The sequence below is a fragment of the Mollisia scopiformis genome (assembly GCF_001500285.1).
Source record: "Mollisia scopiformis unplaced genomic scaffold LY89scaffold_1, whole genome shotgun sequence".
In the NCBI taxonomy this organism is placed as follows: domain Eukaryota; kingdom Fungi; phylum Ascomycota; class Leotiomycetes; order Helotiales; family Mollisiaceae; genus Mollisia; species Mollisia scopiformis.
In genome coordinates this window covers 2,712,668-2,726,331 of record NW_017263581.1, presented here as the reverse complement: position 1 = coordinate 2,726,331, position 13,664 = coordinate 2,712,668, and the positions used below count along the sequence as shown (strand labels likewise).

The 13,664-nt window shown below is 47.1% G+C and overlaps 7 protein-coding genes across 7 annotated transcripts; 1 reads left to right on the top strand and 6 right to left on the bottom strand.

Moving 5' to 3' along the window:
• Positions 1–115: 115 nt before the first annotated feature.
• LY89DRAFT_572905 (class I glutamine amidotransferase-like protein) lies at positions 116–917 on the bottom strand (the record flags this gene model as incomplete). Its single annotated transcript, XM_018208666.1, has 2 exons — positions 116–303; positions 353–917. The coding sequence occupies 2 exons, from the start codon at positions 915–917 to the stop codon at positions 116–118; spliced, it is 753 nt and encodes a 250-aa protein (XP_018079042.1).
• A 591-nt stretch (positions 918–1,508) lies between these two features.
• On the bottom strand, positions 1,509–3,204 carry LY89DRAFT_713478 (uncharacterized protein). The gene is made up of 3 exons (XM_018218057.1): positions 2,469–3,204; positions 2,030–2,423; positions 1,509–1,985 (listed from the first exon to the last, which is right to left on the bottom strand). Exons 1-3 carry the CDS (start codon positions 3,045–3,047, stop codon positions 1,612–1,614), a joined length of 1,347 nt encoding a protein of 448 aa, XP_018079041.1. The 5' UTR covers positions 3,048–3,204; the 3' UTR covers positions 1,509–1,611.
• Positions 3,205–4,684: 1,480 nt separating this feature from the next.
• LY89DRAFT_727703 (uncharacterized protein) lies at positions 4,685–5,805 on the bottom strand (the record flags this gene model as incomplete). Its single annotated transcript, XM_018219186.1, has 4 exons — positions 4,685–4,892; positions 5,051–5,433; positions 5,483–5,623; positions 5,770–5,805. 4 exons carry the CDS (start codon positions 5,803–5,805, stop codon positions 4,685–4,687), a joined length of 768 nt encoding a protein of 255 aa, XP_018079040.1.
• A 424-nt stretch (positions 5,806–6,229) lies between these two features.
• LY89DRAFT_27709 (uncharacterized protein) lies at positions 6,230–6,596 on the top strand. The gene has a single exon (XM_018206426.1). The coding sequence runs from the start codon at positions 6,262–6,264 to the stop codon at positions 6,484–6,486; it is 225 nt and encodes a 74-aa protein (XP_018079039.1). The 5' UTR covers positions 6,230–6,261; the 3' UTR covers positions 6,487–6,596.
• A 1,346-nt stretch (positions 6,597–7,942) lies between these two features.
• LY89DRAFT_663403 (uncharacterized protein) lies at positions 7,943–8,611 on the bottom strand (the record flags this gene model as incomplete). The annotated part of the gene is made up of 2 exons (XM_018212703.1): positions 7,943–8,492; positions 8,541–8,611. The coding sequence occupies 2 exons, from the start codon at positions 8,609–8,611 to the stop codon at positions 7,943–7,945; spliced, it is 621 nt and encodes a 206-aa protein (XP_018079038.1).
• Positions 8,612–8,907: 296 nt separating this feature from the next.
• On the bottom strand, positions 8,908–11,006 carry LY89DRAFT_727701 (HET-domain-containing protein; the record flags this gene model as incomplete). Its single annotated transcript, XM_018219185.1, has 2 exons — positions 8,908–10,484; positions 10,529–11,006. 2 exons carry the CDS (start codon positions 11,004–11,006, stop codon positions 8,908–8,910), a joined length of 2,055 nt encoding a protein of 684 aa, XP_018079037.1.
• Positions 11,007–11,763: 757 nt separating this feature from the next.
• On the bottom strand, positions 11,764–13,581 carry LY89DRAFT_776748 (uncharacterized protein). Its single transcript, XM_018222074.1, has 2 exons — positions 12,573–13,581; positions 11,764–12,522 (listed from the first exon to the last, which is right to left on the bottom strand). Exons 1-2 carry the CDS (start codon positions 13,314–13,316, stop codon positions 11,776–11,778), a joined length of 1,491 nt encoding a protein of 496 aa, XP_018079036.1. The 5' UTR covers positions 13,317–13,581; the 3' UTR covers positions 11,764–11,775.
• Positions 13,582–13,664: the final 83 nt, after the last annotated feature.

Genomic DNA, 13,664 nt, shown 5'->3' with positions numbered 1-13,664 from the left:
TACAACACAAGATGTAGGCTCAAATTAATGACATTGAAACCATCCGTGTCCTTCACTACCGCGAAGCTACCTCATAACCTCATCCAAGCTGCAGCTGTGAAAAGTCGGAAGTGAGTCACTTCTGATTGGTTGAGTTGTTTGCGTCTGTCAATCCATACAGAGGCGCAAAAGGATCATCCGTTGAGTTCGGATGCCTTTCGTACTCCATGTAATTGGCAACGCTCGTCGCCGTTGTATTTCCGTAAACAGTATCAATAAAAGCCATCGTCACATCAATTCCAGCGGAAACACCTGATGAGGTGACTGCATTCGCATCAGTAAAGATTCTGGCCAGATATCTGGAAACACTTACAAACATTTCCATCCTGCACCCACCTTGCTTGTGCTACCCACCTTACTTTTGGGCCCCACGCTGTTGTACTTACCCAGGCTTTCTTGTTAGTTGTAGCATGCTTGCCATCCAGCACGCCAGCTCTTGCAGCAAGTCCAGCACCAGTACAGACTGTAATCAGATACTTGAGCTTCGGGAACCTCTCTTTTATGAACGCAATCAGAGATTCTAATTGAGCAGACGGTGCTCGAGTCCCAAGACCTCCCGGGACAAGAAGGACGTCGAGGTCTGGCGCAGTGTCGAAGGTATGTGTGGGAACAATCGACTCCCCAAAAGTGGAGTTGAAGAGGTTCATAGCTGCGGATTGTGGTTTGGAGGTTACAGGGTCGAGGGTTTTGGCTATTAGAGTGAGGTTGAGCTGGTATGACAAGGAAAGCGCGTTGAACGCCTCGAGGGGGCCGAAAACGTCAAGGACTTCAAAGCCTGGGAAGATGACCACACCGTAGCGTGTGGGAGCTAGTTTTTGGTCAGAATGCTTGCTTTGGTTGGGCGGGCTATAGAGATGGTACTTGATGCATTTTGACATTGCCCGAGAGTCATAAAGAGCAGAGGGCACATAAACCTCAGAAAAACCTTGAAGTATTGCATCTTTCCTTCTTCAATTGCGGCGTGAATGTACGCTCCAACTTTTGCTGCCACGTCGAGCATATTTATACTCTTGCATATGGTGGTCCTCCAATGTTCCTCGTCACTTGACCGGATATTGCAGAATAAGCACAATAAAAGAGTCTGTAGATGAGATGCCGTTGAATAGCCGGGAGCGTTCTTTTCGGAAGTTTGGTGGATGTTTCATACCACGTGATTTGTAGCCGGAAGTTGAATTAGATTGCAATGGGTGCATTAACAACAGGATAAATGTCTAGGATGGTGTCCACACCCATTTCGAAAGATTTCTACATTGGCCGAAGTAGCGGAAGGAATGAGCCTACTTCTCTAGTTGAGAAAGAAAAAGATTGAGCACCTTGGCAAAATTTAGTCGAGAACGAAAGAGAAAATTTGACTTAAATTCCAAATAGAAGAGGGGATCTCTCCTCAAATATATGATTTGCGTGAAGCGGACGGAAGAATAGATGCCCGACTTACAGGATGCTCACGGTGCTCACGTCTGTGTTCAAATACGGAATTAATTTGCATTGCTCGTGGACAAGCCGCGACCAGAACGCCTCTCGCTGCAATAATTACCTACATGAAAAACACCCAAAACTTCGGAATGCACCATTCTAGGCCCAAACTGCTACCGTTCCCGTTGAAGTCCAGTCGAGAAGATCATCGCTGACTTGCCATGATTGTATAGAGTCATTTCCCGACGACTTCACAACAGCAAATGCACTTCCGATAGCGGTCACAGCTATCGAATCATACTCCTTAACGTTCACGCTTGAATTGGCCATTGGTGAAGGATGATTGTACTGGTCTAGCCAGTCGTTGATATTTCCAGACCACGTATTAACTTCAATGCCAGTGGTTGAGAGCTGCAACATTTGAATCCATGACTCAAATCCTGAGGTCACATTCGTGTAGGACGAAGCTGCAGCAAGTGGCGTGCCTGCAACGCCAACATTATACACCTGTTCAGTGTCCGACCAGCCATCGACTGACATTGTCAGTTGTATTTGCAGATTAGGATCGTCAACTTACCTCCAGTATTCGAAAGAGTCGGATCCCAACTCCCGAGGGTGATGTTGAGATCCGATGTTTGGTGATATAGGTTGATTTGATCTTGCGAACCTGCACGATAGAAAGGTTGTAAAGCCAGTCCTGTTCCAGTATATGCATCAAATTTGAGTTGTGTCAAAGTCCAACCAGAAGAGGTCAAATTGGCGACCTGGACAAAGCCATTGATATCTTGATAGGCCACGATAGTTGTATTAGCACAGCGACGGCATTGATTGTACGTCGCGGACAGGCTGGAATTGGGGTGTGTTATGTAGTTGCTCCCTGAAATGGTGCCTGAGTTCCATTCGTTCGTGGTCGAGTTATAGATTATGTCTTGCAGCAGGTAGTTGTTGTCGGTATAGTAAACACTGATTTCCTGCGGGTTGTTAGGCAGGCTCGGGGATATTGAGGGAAAACCTACAAGAGGGAAACCGGGTCTTGAAACTGCAGCAGCCAAAGAGCTGTCAAGTTTCTCTGGATGCCCGATCGAAGTAAAACCCCATGTCGTGTTACTTGCCGAGTTGGCAGCTTCCACGAGTGTTCCGTCATTCGCTTGATAATAAACTCGGGTGTTGTTAATATCGTTAGATGGAAATGCCACAGCAGCAATCTGATGTTGTAAAGTAGCATTGCTCGATGGCGTAGAACTTGGAGTAGATGTTGACGACTTGCTGCTTTTCCTAGACCCAAGCACTCCACCAAGAACAGCTGCGAGAACCACAATCAGGCATATGGCACCTCCGATCCATAGCCATTTACGGTTCCTTCCATTTGGTTGTTTGTCGTAGATAGGTGGTTCATGATATTGCACTTCCGTTGGATACTTTTGGACCGGAGTGGTTTCGATGCCATCGCTGTATGGGACGACAGGTACAACATATTTTCCTGCTTCTTCTGTTACCACCTGTTTGCCAGAGTCCGTTGGAAGCGGTTTGCCCTGCCGAAATGGCTCGTATCCTGGATTGACGGCCTCCAAAGTACTGAAGTTGGCATCAGCCATTTTGAGAGATCAAAGACGCAAACATTTCAAAGGGACAGTAGGGCTGACTATTATTAATAAGGGGACTCGCAGTGCCATGGGTCCCATGCCATGCGTTTCAGAAGTAGGTTTGTTTGAGCCAACAAGAGACGTTCCTGAACTCATGGTGGGTTGTGGGGGCCAGAATGCGGAGATAAACATCAAGGAAAAGGAAAGAATAGCACAGCTACTGCAGACCCTTGGGTATTGAGAGGCGCAGGCTGTCCGATTGTGGAAAAGCGGACCCGACTTGGCTGTGTACGAAGAATGGCACCTACTTGGGTTCAGAGCCTCATCATCCTCAATATATGAATTGAGGCGTACTGCGCATGCAAAGTTGTGGCGTAGGGATTAAAATAGCGATTAATGACACGGAAGGCCTTCGAGACCAACGCAAGCTTTTGTCATCGGAAATAGCTTCAATCTGACATGTCAAGCGCCAAGTGACACTATCATGGTGGAGCCGTGCTGCATTCTTCTTTGGGGTAGGATCCACTTTTTGGCTGTTCAAGAACTGTCCTTCACTCTATGTCCCGAATTTCCGACGGGAAAACCAGGTGTTGGAAGCGTCCTAGTAGCGTTCGCGAAAGCGCTTGCTTCGAATGGAGGACACATCGCTTTGAAGTGTTGCCTGCCGCCTTGCGAAATACTTTCGTCCTTGTAAGAACGGCAACGCCATGGAGTGTTTCGTAAGGAAGGTGTTTGGGAATGTTTGCGAACTTTAGATGTGCAATTCGGAGCAGTCTCAAAAGGGCATCGGCTCTATCTTCGGTGAAATCGAGGACATAATCAAAGTCGGGAGAAGGTTTCTCCTTGCTGGGCGGTGGGATACCTGAAGTGTCGAGGGTCTCAGGCAGGCGAGGAAATAGAGGGAAAACGAACTTCTTCAGAATCTCGAAGTCAGTAAGCCTCAATTGTATATTTTGTTGATGTGCAATGGAGTGCATAGGAAAATGCCGACTGCAGAGTATGACGCCCGAGACAGCAAGGAATAGGAATATGCTCCTAGAATTTGAGACTTACAGACTGCGCTAGCGAAGGATAGGGTGTGTGAGGAGACCTCAAAATCGATTTGCTCGCTGTTCAGAGTTGCCTGTGCCTTAATATCACCGCCGTCGAATTGGAAAGACTTTCTTTCGACATGCATAGTGTTGGTTGTTTTATGCAAAGGATACCTACTTCAAGTGTGGTGAAATAACGGTTATGGAAGACGGGAGACGCGTGACGCCACTAGACGCACCAGGACACGACGCGTCTGCTTAGTAATGCATTGGTCATTGACCTAGGTTATACGTTTATCTAAACGTCCTCAAGCTTGGTGAAGGACATAGAATCATAAGCTCATGGGCTTGACCTTTCACATACAATCATACATGAAAGTTTGAACTGTATCACTCTTTTCCTAGGATGTCAAAATCAGCACTAAAGTCTATTGCTATCATCTCCATACTGCATCATTGTGTGAATGCATGGCTTGAACGACAGGACAGGTAAGCAAGAGAAAGCAACCACTATGAAAGCACCCACTCTAACGCCACGCTGATTGTAAAACTCCCTAATCAATCCCGCCTTGTATCTCGCCCTAACGACAAACAACCAAATCCATTCGCATTCCGCTTTCAAGGGAGCGATAGCACATGGTTCACAAACTTGGGGTAAGTAGGACGTCTCGTGGCATAGCTGTGCACGGTGTTCCAACCCCTGATTGTGTAGTCGGGTGTTCCACGAAATCTTCGGTGCAAGGCCTCAGTAACAGCCTGAAAATCTCGGACCTCGAGACGACGGTTCGTCAACAACATACCCAACCATATCAACTCGTCCAGGTATCTACAGACAGATCAGTAACAGTTTTGACAGAGATCTGGGAGCCGAGGAGCTTATCCGAAGAATTGAGACACATCTCCTTTGATAAGCGGTTCCCAAGCATGATCTCGATTATCTCGGCTCCTAGATGGGATATAAAAAAAGGGCAGAATTTGACATACTGAGTGTGTTCGTTGGTCCATCTAGCCCTCATGCGCTTGCCATTGACAATGCGAACAACTGGATTGGATTGAGAAGGGGTGATGACTTGAATACCCGCCTGCTGAGATGCTGGTATGTCGAATAGATATGGCAACTTCTTCGCCGTCGTGACTCGAGCGCGGGCGGGCATGGCTCTGTTAGTTGGACCAGTCGAGAAACCACGATTTGCAGGGAAATGTTGGTTGGCGAGTCGTGGTGGTGGTGCGGCCTGAAGGGGTTGCGGCTGAGGTTGCAGTACCTGAGCTTGTTGAAGTGCGACGTCTTTCTCGACAGTTCGCAAAACCGAGTCTTCGATCTCGTGAGGAGGGGTTGATTCTAGGAAGTAGAGAACACCACCGAACACCTGAGATAGTCAGTAAGATCAATCTTCAACAAAGCAATGGGCTACATACCACTTGCTGGGGTCCATATCCTGCGGGTTCGGGCAAGTCCTCGCTCGTATCATCTTCGTCGAACGGAACTACTTCCACCAGCTCGATGGTGAGGATGAATGGCTTTATGCCTGATCTGGAATATTCACGGCCTTCATAGACCTACAAGGTGTTAGCAGAGGCTTCTTGGAAAGACATTTCTGCGAAGGTGATGTGCTTTCGATCTGAGGAGCTTGGGTGCGCTTGATAAGAGGAGCCGGAAAGCTGCTGGGGAAAACATTGGTTTTTGCCATCTTGATTGTACTTACCAGGGTTGCGGGCAAGGTAAGTGAATTCTGCGCCATCTTTCTGCTTTGTTCTTCTGAAGAAATGCTGTTGGCAGAGGTTGTAGGAGACGGTTAGAAGAGTGGTCGGAAGAGACTTTTGGGGGGCTTAGGTGGTGGAAGATATGGAGGAAGTGTCTAGCTAGCGGCCGGCTTGTATCGCTTGCGTTGAGGGTGAAGGTTTTCCCGAAAGTCTCTCTTGATTGGCCCGAACACTCTACCAGAGTTGTTTTTAGCTTAGCATACTCTGCGGCTACTCTTTGGCTATCAAAGGAGTCAGGTTGTAGCCGACTATCGATAAATAAGTCGGCTCAACTTTAGACTAGTCGACGAGCAGCCATGGCTTGTGTATCAGGTTCTAGTAAATGTTTAGTCGTACGTTTTGATCATACGTTTATGACTTTAAATATTTCTATGTAATGGTGAATCCTTAGTAAGTACTTGTATGTATATAGCGAGCTGTTCACCTTTCAAATTATGAATGCTAATTGGTCATTCACAATCGGCGTTGTATTGAATTCCAATCTGGTCTGGTTTACAACACGACACTGGATTTACAGGTCCCATGCTTGGAAGCAGACTCATGCTACACTTGCCTCAAAGGTCTTCTTCTGGAGCCTGTACCACTTGCCGACTTCTCACTTTCATCCAAGACTAGCACCTTTCAGAGCAAGATCTCTTCGAAGTACATGGCTATCTTGATGAAGTCACAATTAAGACTTAACGATTGGGACGTAGCTTCGTTGCTGAATAAACTTTCCTAGTAATTGAGTTTCTTTGAAAGAACCAGGGTTCTTGTCGTACGGTTCACTGACAGGGTCATCGTATCAACTCTGGTTATGTCTTATATGACGAGAGCCCCATTTGAATATCCTCTCATTAGATGATGGTATGTTGAAAAATAGACAAGGAGAATAATGAATGAAAGTCCATGGCTTGGGGATTCAAGACTTTATCAATTCTTTGGTTGGCAGAAAATATGCAAACAGAGTCAAACACTTTGCTTTGACATCAGAAAAGGAGTCAGCATCCGCCCTCGTCAGCGAAGTTGTTGGGGATGACCCGCTGTCACAAGTCATATTAGTCCATTGGTTCCACATTTTTGGGACGGAATTACGGCAAAGTCTCAACTACTTGTGTAGTGAATCCCAGTTTGTCTTTGTCCTAGAAATGAAGCTATTTGTATTACGGAAAGTCCTGCTGAGAACCGTATAGCTTGAATGATAGCAAAAAGAGAACCGATTCAAACATAGAAGATATCTGCTTGGATCATCAGAACACAAATCGACAAGAGAAGGTCGTGTGACCTATTCAAAGCAAACCCAGTAGTAGTACACGTGACCATAATCCATAAGGTGTCCTTGTGACTATTTTTCATCCCAGGACATCTTTCCTCCTTTATCTTGCAAGGCCAGACCAGAAAATCATCAATAAAGAGTGTTCCTCAGTGTTGAACCGCTAACATCAATGTCTTTAATGTGAGGCTTCATTTAGCTGAACACCAGTATTGATTGTCTGGATCATCTTGAAACAATGGTTGGGGCTTTCACATACGACAATGGACAGAGGATGATTGAATTATCTCTACATGTCAAATGTACAACTACCTCAACTCATTCGAAGGCTATTCATTCTCGAACAGCTGAGACTTGTACCCCAAGTTTCATATTCAAATGCCAGCCGAGGAAGGAGCAAGCGAATCTATGTATCAAGTCACGGATCTCAGTACCCAATTTGAGGCTGATCCTTGGCCATTGAAATCTGATCGTGAACCAAAATTGGTGACAACACCAAATTCGCAACTCAAAACCTTGAATTTGGACATCTAGTTCCCAGATAAGCATTTTCCATTAGCCTGCCCTTCTTTGCTGACTAAACTGCTTCAAGGGGCAAAATCTCTGATTAATTTACTAAGAAATGTTTTTATTAGTTAATTATGTAATTATTTCTCTCAATTCAAAATATTTCGATAAAATACACTTTGCCGATCAAGAATGTTGCAAGCGCAACGCTATCCACTCAAAATGGTTCCAGAATCCATTCAGGGACGCTCTTCCTCAATCTCCTCCAACAGATAATCAATTCCATCGAAAAGTCAACGACAAGTAGCCTTTGCGCCGGTCCGTTGCCCAACGCAATTGATCCTACAATCTTTCCCTCATGCCCACCAACCAGCCTTGCTTTTCCAGCCATCGTTGTTTCCATGATGGGTTCTGTTTTTCCCATGGCCTGGCGGAAAATGTCCAGTTTTGTTCCCAGAACCAGGCCAGTCCTTCCCACTGTCTCCGTGCGGAGGGGGACTGTACGTAGGTGGTTTCCCATTGACTGGCCACTTCGTTGGAGAAGGATGATCACTATGTTTCGAAGGCTTCTGATGTTCGGGCCCATCACCCCTACCAGGCTGATCTCCAGTGGGAGTGGGAGGTGGGCTGAACTGAGGTTGCTTTCCGTTCCCTGGTTCATCACCCCAGCCAGTTGGGCTTGGAGGAGGACTGTACGTAGGCGGTTTGTCGTTTCCAGGGCCATTCCCCCATCCAGGTTGACCTGTTGGTGTGGGAGTGATGATGCGTGCTGGAGATATTGTAGGTTTGGGTTGAGGTTGAGGGCCATCACCCTTAGGAGGTGGGTCGTATCCTCCAGGAACTCCTCCTCCCCATCCCGGAGGTTCCATAGCTCGCATCTCATGGTTTGCGACCATTGCGCTTAGCCTATCGCTACATCAGTATCTGCACCGGCTTGGACTTCAGATTACTTACTTCGGTCCCGTAGGAAATGCACATGCTGATGTGAAGAGGAGAAAAATGAGGTCGGCAAAGCTTGTCTTCATTTTTGCGTATATCAAGAGCTATGATGATGAATGATCGAGTGAGGTTCATAAAAGTTCTCCTGAGCTTGCTTGTGCTTCTTGTATGTTGTCGGTGTGCATTCCTCGCGTGACGCGTGCTTGAATTCGCAATTTGTATTTTGAAGCAAGGGAGGCAGCGTCCAATTTCCTGATGTCTCAAAACTGAGAAGCATGAAGCAGCTGGTCTTGAAGATCTCATCCCTTAACTCAAGCTGGACAACTTTTATACTTCCAAGACAACCGTTTGTGTGTTCATGATGCTCACATCCAGATCCAGATCAAACAAGCTCGAATGCCATCCTTTCGGTATCTTGCAAAAAAAGCCTTCGGCTTTCGGAACATCGAGCAAGCCCAATCCTATTCCAACACCCACTGCGTTTCGGGTCTTGTACAATGACCAGAAAATACGTCCAGCTGATTCCGCTAAACCTACTTCCAACATCGTTGTCTCGGCCGTAATTTGGAGAATGAACGTCCCTGGTAGTGAGAAAGAGACCCAGACATTGTGTTCCTGGTTGGTGTACTGCATTACAATCGTCAAGGAACAAGGTAACCTTCGTCCCAGTGCTGTCACAGATGCTGATACCCAGACCGTCGTTGAGCAGTTCGAGAATTTCGAAATCCGCTTCCACTGTTACAGAGTCGTACAAGACCTCTCCCATAGGATTGCTTGTCTTCTTTTGGGTAGAAATCGAACCTACAAGCTTCGGATCTCTGTGAGGGGCATATCTAGCTGAAGATCGAGAGCCCGTCACTGTGACATACAAGACCGGACGGCACGAAGAGACCCAAGACCAGGATGGACCTGGATTTTCAGTCCCAGTATGGCGAACTTGGTTTTGTGTATAGTCCACATACCATAAGAGGCCGTCGCGAAAATCTTCTTGCCAAAGTCCAGCCATATAAGAGTACCCGGTATTGGCTTGGAAGATTGCGGCCAGACCAGACAACGCTGGCAGTTTGTCCGTCGGCTTGGTGAGGTAGCAGCGAGTGTATTCGACCACAATGATGTACCAGTCTGAAGGAGGGGACAGGGGCATTGAAGGTGAGTCTCCTCGAGGGATTATGAGACAATTCTTCACATCCGGACATTCATAGCTTGTGTAGGAATACTCGGAGGGCCTGTAAGCTTTGATCCTCTTGCTTCCTTCTCGTGCAGTACAAGCAAGGCATTCCCAGAAGATCTCTGTCTTACTGTAGAACAAGACTCGAGGGGACAATAATCTCTCCTGAAGCGCCCATGCCCTGTGGCATAATGGCGACTGTTTGAAGATCGCATGCTTATCGCCTACCGCAAGTAACTCGACTTCTTCCACACTGATATCCTTCTCAGCTGCTCGAGGTCTACAGGACAATATTCGGTGATGAGAGTTGGGTGCATCTAGTGCGAAGATCGTGAGGTATGCATGGCGATATACGTTTCCCATCTTCGAGGCCTCTCTAGCCCAATCATCTTCACAATCCTGCACAATACATAGCGAATCGATCCATAGATACCTAATTCCAAGCTGTCGCGTGATGAACACTGCATCTTGGAATAGCTCTGGTAATGATTGGAAGGTAATTTCCTCAAGCCTGTCGTCAAGAGTCTCTCGGGTTGTGATCAGCGGCTGGACATTTCCCCAACAATGACTCAAGGTTATGTAGGGCGCATCAATACCATCTCCAATGACAAGTCGAGGACTTGATCCGCTGACGTCAACGACTCGAGTTGGGAAGCTGTGCTCTCCTTGGTAACAATGATGGCTTCTGTTACAGAGACTAAGCCATCCATCGATGAGATCGAAAGTGGGTCTTGAAGAGGGGTCTTCTTGTAAAGCGCGAGGTTGCGGACCATATATATATTGGTAGTAGTCTATGCCTGTTAGCCTGGGTTAAAGTAATATCAAATGAGCTTACCAGATCCTCGCAAATCGTCAAGATAACCACTCGCTGTAATGGTATGGTCTACAAACCAGAGAAGTAAATGAGGGGTCTTCCCCATCCGCAACTCAGAAGGGTCCGTCAACACAGGAGGTTGATTGTGATCTTGCAGTGCGACCCCCCATTGATAGTCTATGGCCTGGCATAGCCAACATCCACTTGCAGCAGAAGATCGTAATCGTGAGTAATTGGGATGATGTCTGGTCTTCTCCCAGAGTCGATACTTCAAAGCCTTGCATCGCCAGCACAACTTCAGCCCAATGACTGGTCGCTTGTACCCTTTGATCAAGGATTCTTCGAAATCCGGGGACAAGAAGTTGTACAGAGCGAGAAGCGGGTACCAGGCTGGCGAGGATAAAGCTACCAGCAGGGCTAGCAGCAGCCCGCAGCCCGCTCCTAGGTTGGTGAAGACCCTCTGCTTGACGGGAGGCTTAGTCTCCGCATTATGGAACATGATTGTGATGTTACGGGACGAACGGATGAAAGCTGTGTTCAAGCAGCATCCTGATAAAATCGAGGGTGCATGACATGGCGAAAGAACGCCCAGTTGAAGTGAGAAGTGCTAGTCGTACAAAAAAACACGGCAGAGAATAGTAACAGCGGCAAGATGTAACGCTGTGCTGTGTGGCTGCCTGATTTTGCGGATCATTTCCGCATTATTTTAGGAGCTTTTACCTTTAGAATACGAGTAAAGCCTCCTTGGGTGAGAAAGCAAAGTATAATCATAATTAAGAACTAGACTTCGTAAGATTTCGTTTGTCATTTACTCACTAAAGTATTATGCTCGTTCGTTCTAGAGCCTGGCAGTGACGAAAGCCTGATGTGTGCATCTCGCAAAAGGAAAGCCTACGAACGAAAATTCTCGACGTGTTTGAAACAAGACCTTCTGGATCACTCAATGAGCTGCTTACAATTAATAAGATTTGCATCGGTATCTAAAGCTCTTCTTTGTCACTTCTATCTCTCTCAATGTGACGGGGAAAAGACGCAGAGTATTGGGGACTCAGCAATCAGCGACTTTGGAATGTGCCAATGGCGGGGAAGTCGCTGATTTTAGTGACAAGCGCTGAAGTTTTAGCGACATTGTCCCTGAATTCACTTCAGTAGACAGTACAGCGAGCCGTATTTAGAAATCTGAATTATTATATAGACAAGCCCAATCAATAGGCATCGGTCGAAATTACTAAATATATACAAAAATATTACTTCTTGTTCTATCATCTTCAAATCGCCATTCCAACCCCACCTCCAGGCGCTTCGCTCCTCCTCATTGTTGTCCGTTTCACCTCCGGCTGAGCAGCATTCACCTCTCCAATCCTCGGAAACGGGCTCACGGCCCTGAAACTATCTTCTAGCCAAGTCGTGAACTTTGGTGGTCGTTCCGGATGCTCGGGATCGTACGTTAGAGTGTTTTTCCTGATCATGCCTGGTCGGGCGGGACTCATGATGGCGGTATTTCCATCTTCATCCATGTCGTTTGCTGTCACCGTTCGGCTTTCGTCTTTGCCACCCCATGTCCTCGCTCTGTCTCCTCCTTGCGCAAAGGGAAACTCGGCCGAGGCTCGACCAGGAGTTCGGGGTACGTTAGGAGCCCAGGTCTTGCGGGCTCCTTGAATAGGCATTTCGGTGGAAACAGTAGATCTTGCGTCGGGCCCATCTCGTGTCCATGTTCGCCTTTCGTCCATGCTCTTGCCTCGACTCCAAGTGTTTCTTCCTACTGGCATTGGAAAATCGGATAGTGATGGACCTGCTCCTTCGCTTTCGTCTGAATTATGCCTCACTTTCATGATCTTCTCTTTTAAAGCTAGTTGGCGTGCTTCTCTCCTTCTTTGTCTATATCTAGAGATCAGATAGTACGCTAGTATTGAAATTATCGAAGAGCCCAGGATGGCGAATGTGATTGCTAAAGCGAATTTCGTCGTGTTCATTGCTGCAAGTCTTGAAGCAGCTACCGTTGCGGATGCTTGTTGCTTTTCCATAGTTAGTACCACGGCCAAACATAAGATTCAGGGAAACTCACGCTCAATGAAGAAATAGACGCCTGTGCTTGAGCGATAGCGAAAGTAGCAGTGGCTTTTGCATCACTGGCCAACGCATTTGCACTCGCCACCGCTGAATTGAGACTGATAGCTTGAGCATTGGCGCTGCTCTGAATCGAAGATAGGGCGTTGTTCGCAGACAGAACGCTCTGACTCGCGCTCGATTGAGCTGCGGCAATTGCTGATGACGCTGACGAGGATATTGATGAAAGTGCTGAAGTTGCACGTGTGCTTCCCGCTATGGCTGAAGCTGCTGTTGAGTTGGCTGAACTGATTGCAGAAGATGCCGAGATTCGGACACTTAATAGAGCACTGTTTGCTGAAGATGATGCTGAGTTAGCGGATTGTACGACGGCGTTTAATGATGCGATACTCTGCGAAAAGGTCGACGAGACACTGATCAGAGAACTCGAGAGGCTTGCCACCGATGCAGCACCGACACTGGAAGCTGAGGAGACGGCGCTACTGCATTCTGGAAGAACACCAATGATTTGGGGTAATGGAGAGGCGTATCGTGGATTGAGGGACGGAGGTGGCGTGATGAGACTTTGTGCTGGAGTCGTTATGTCGACATCACCTTGTGGAAGGTTGGTGAGGAAATCTCGGTGGCTTGAGATGAGGATATTGGTTTTGGTGACCACATTTCCAATTGCTTCGGCTGGAAGCAGAATAGCTGGTCCCTTGGACTGAATGACACTCGACGGCTCGTCATCGATCAAAGACATGTTGAACGTTATTGCTCATGACCATAGGAGGCCAAGATGTTCCCCTCGCTCATTAAGCATTAATATTGTAATTGATAAACTTCAAACGCGACGGCTGGAAATTCCTTGCTTTTCGAAGCAAGAAAGAAAATTCGATACAGACCGGCCAGCGGGAGGTTTCTCGAGATCTCCAAAAGAAGATCATTGAAGGAAGGAAGGAGAGGAGTCGAGGCCACGGCCTTGCGGCAAGGGCTGTAACAAGAATGGGTCATGAATTCGATACTTCCCGCAGCCGACGAAACGATATTCCAAAAGTCGCCCTACCAGAACATCAGATATTAAACACGCATGAGAGTAGGCATTGATTGA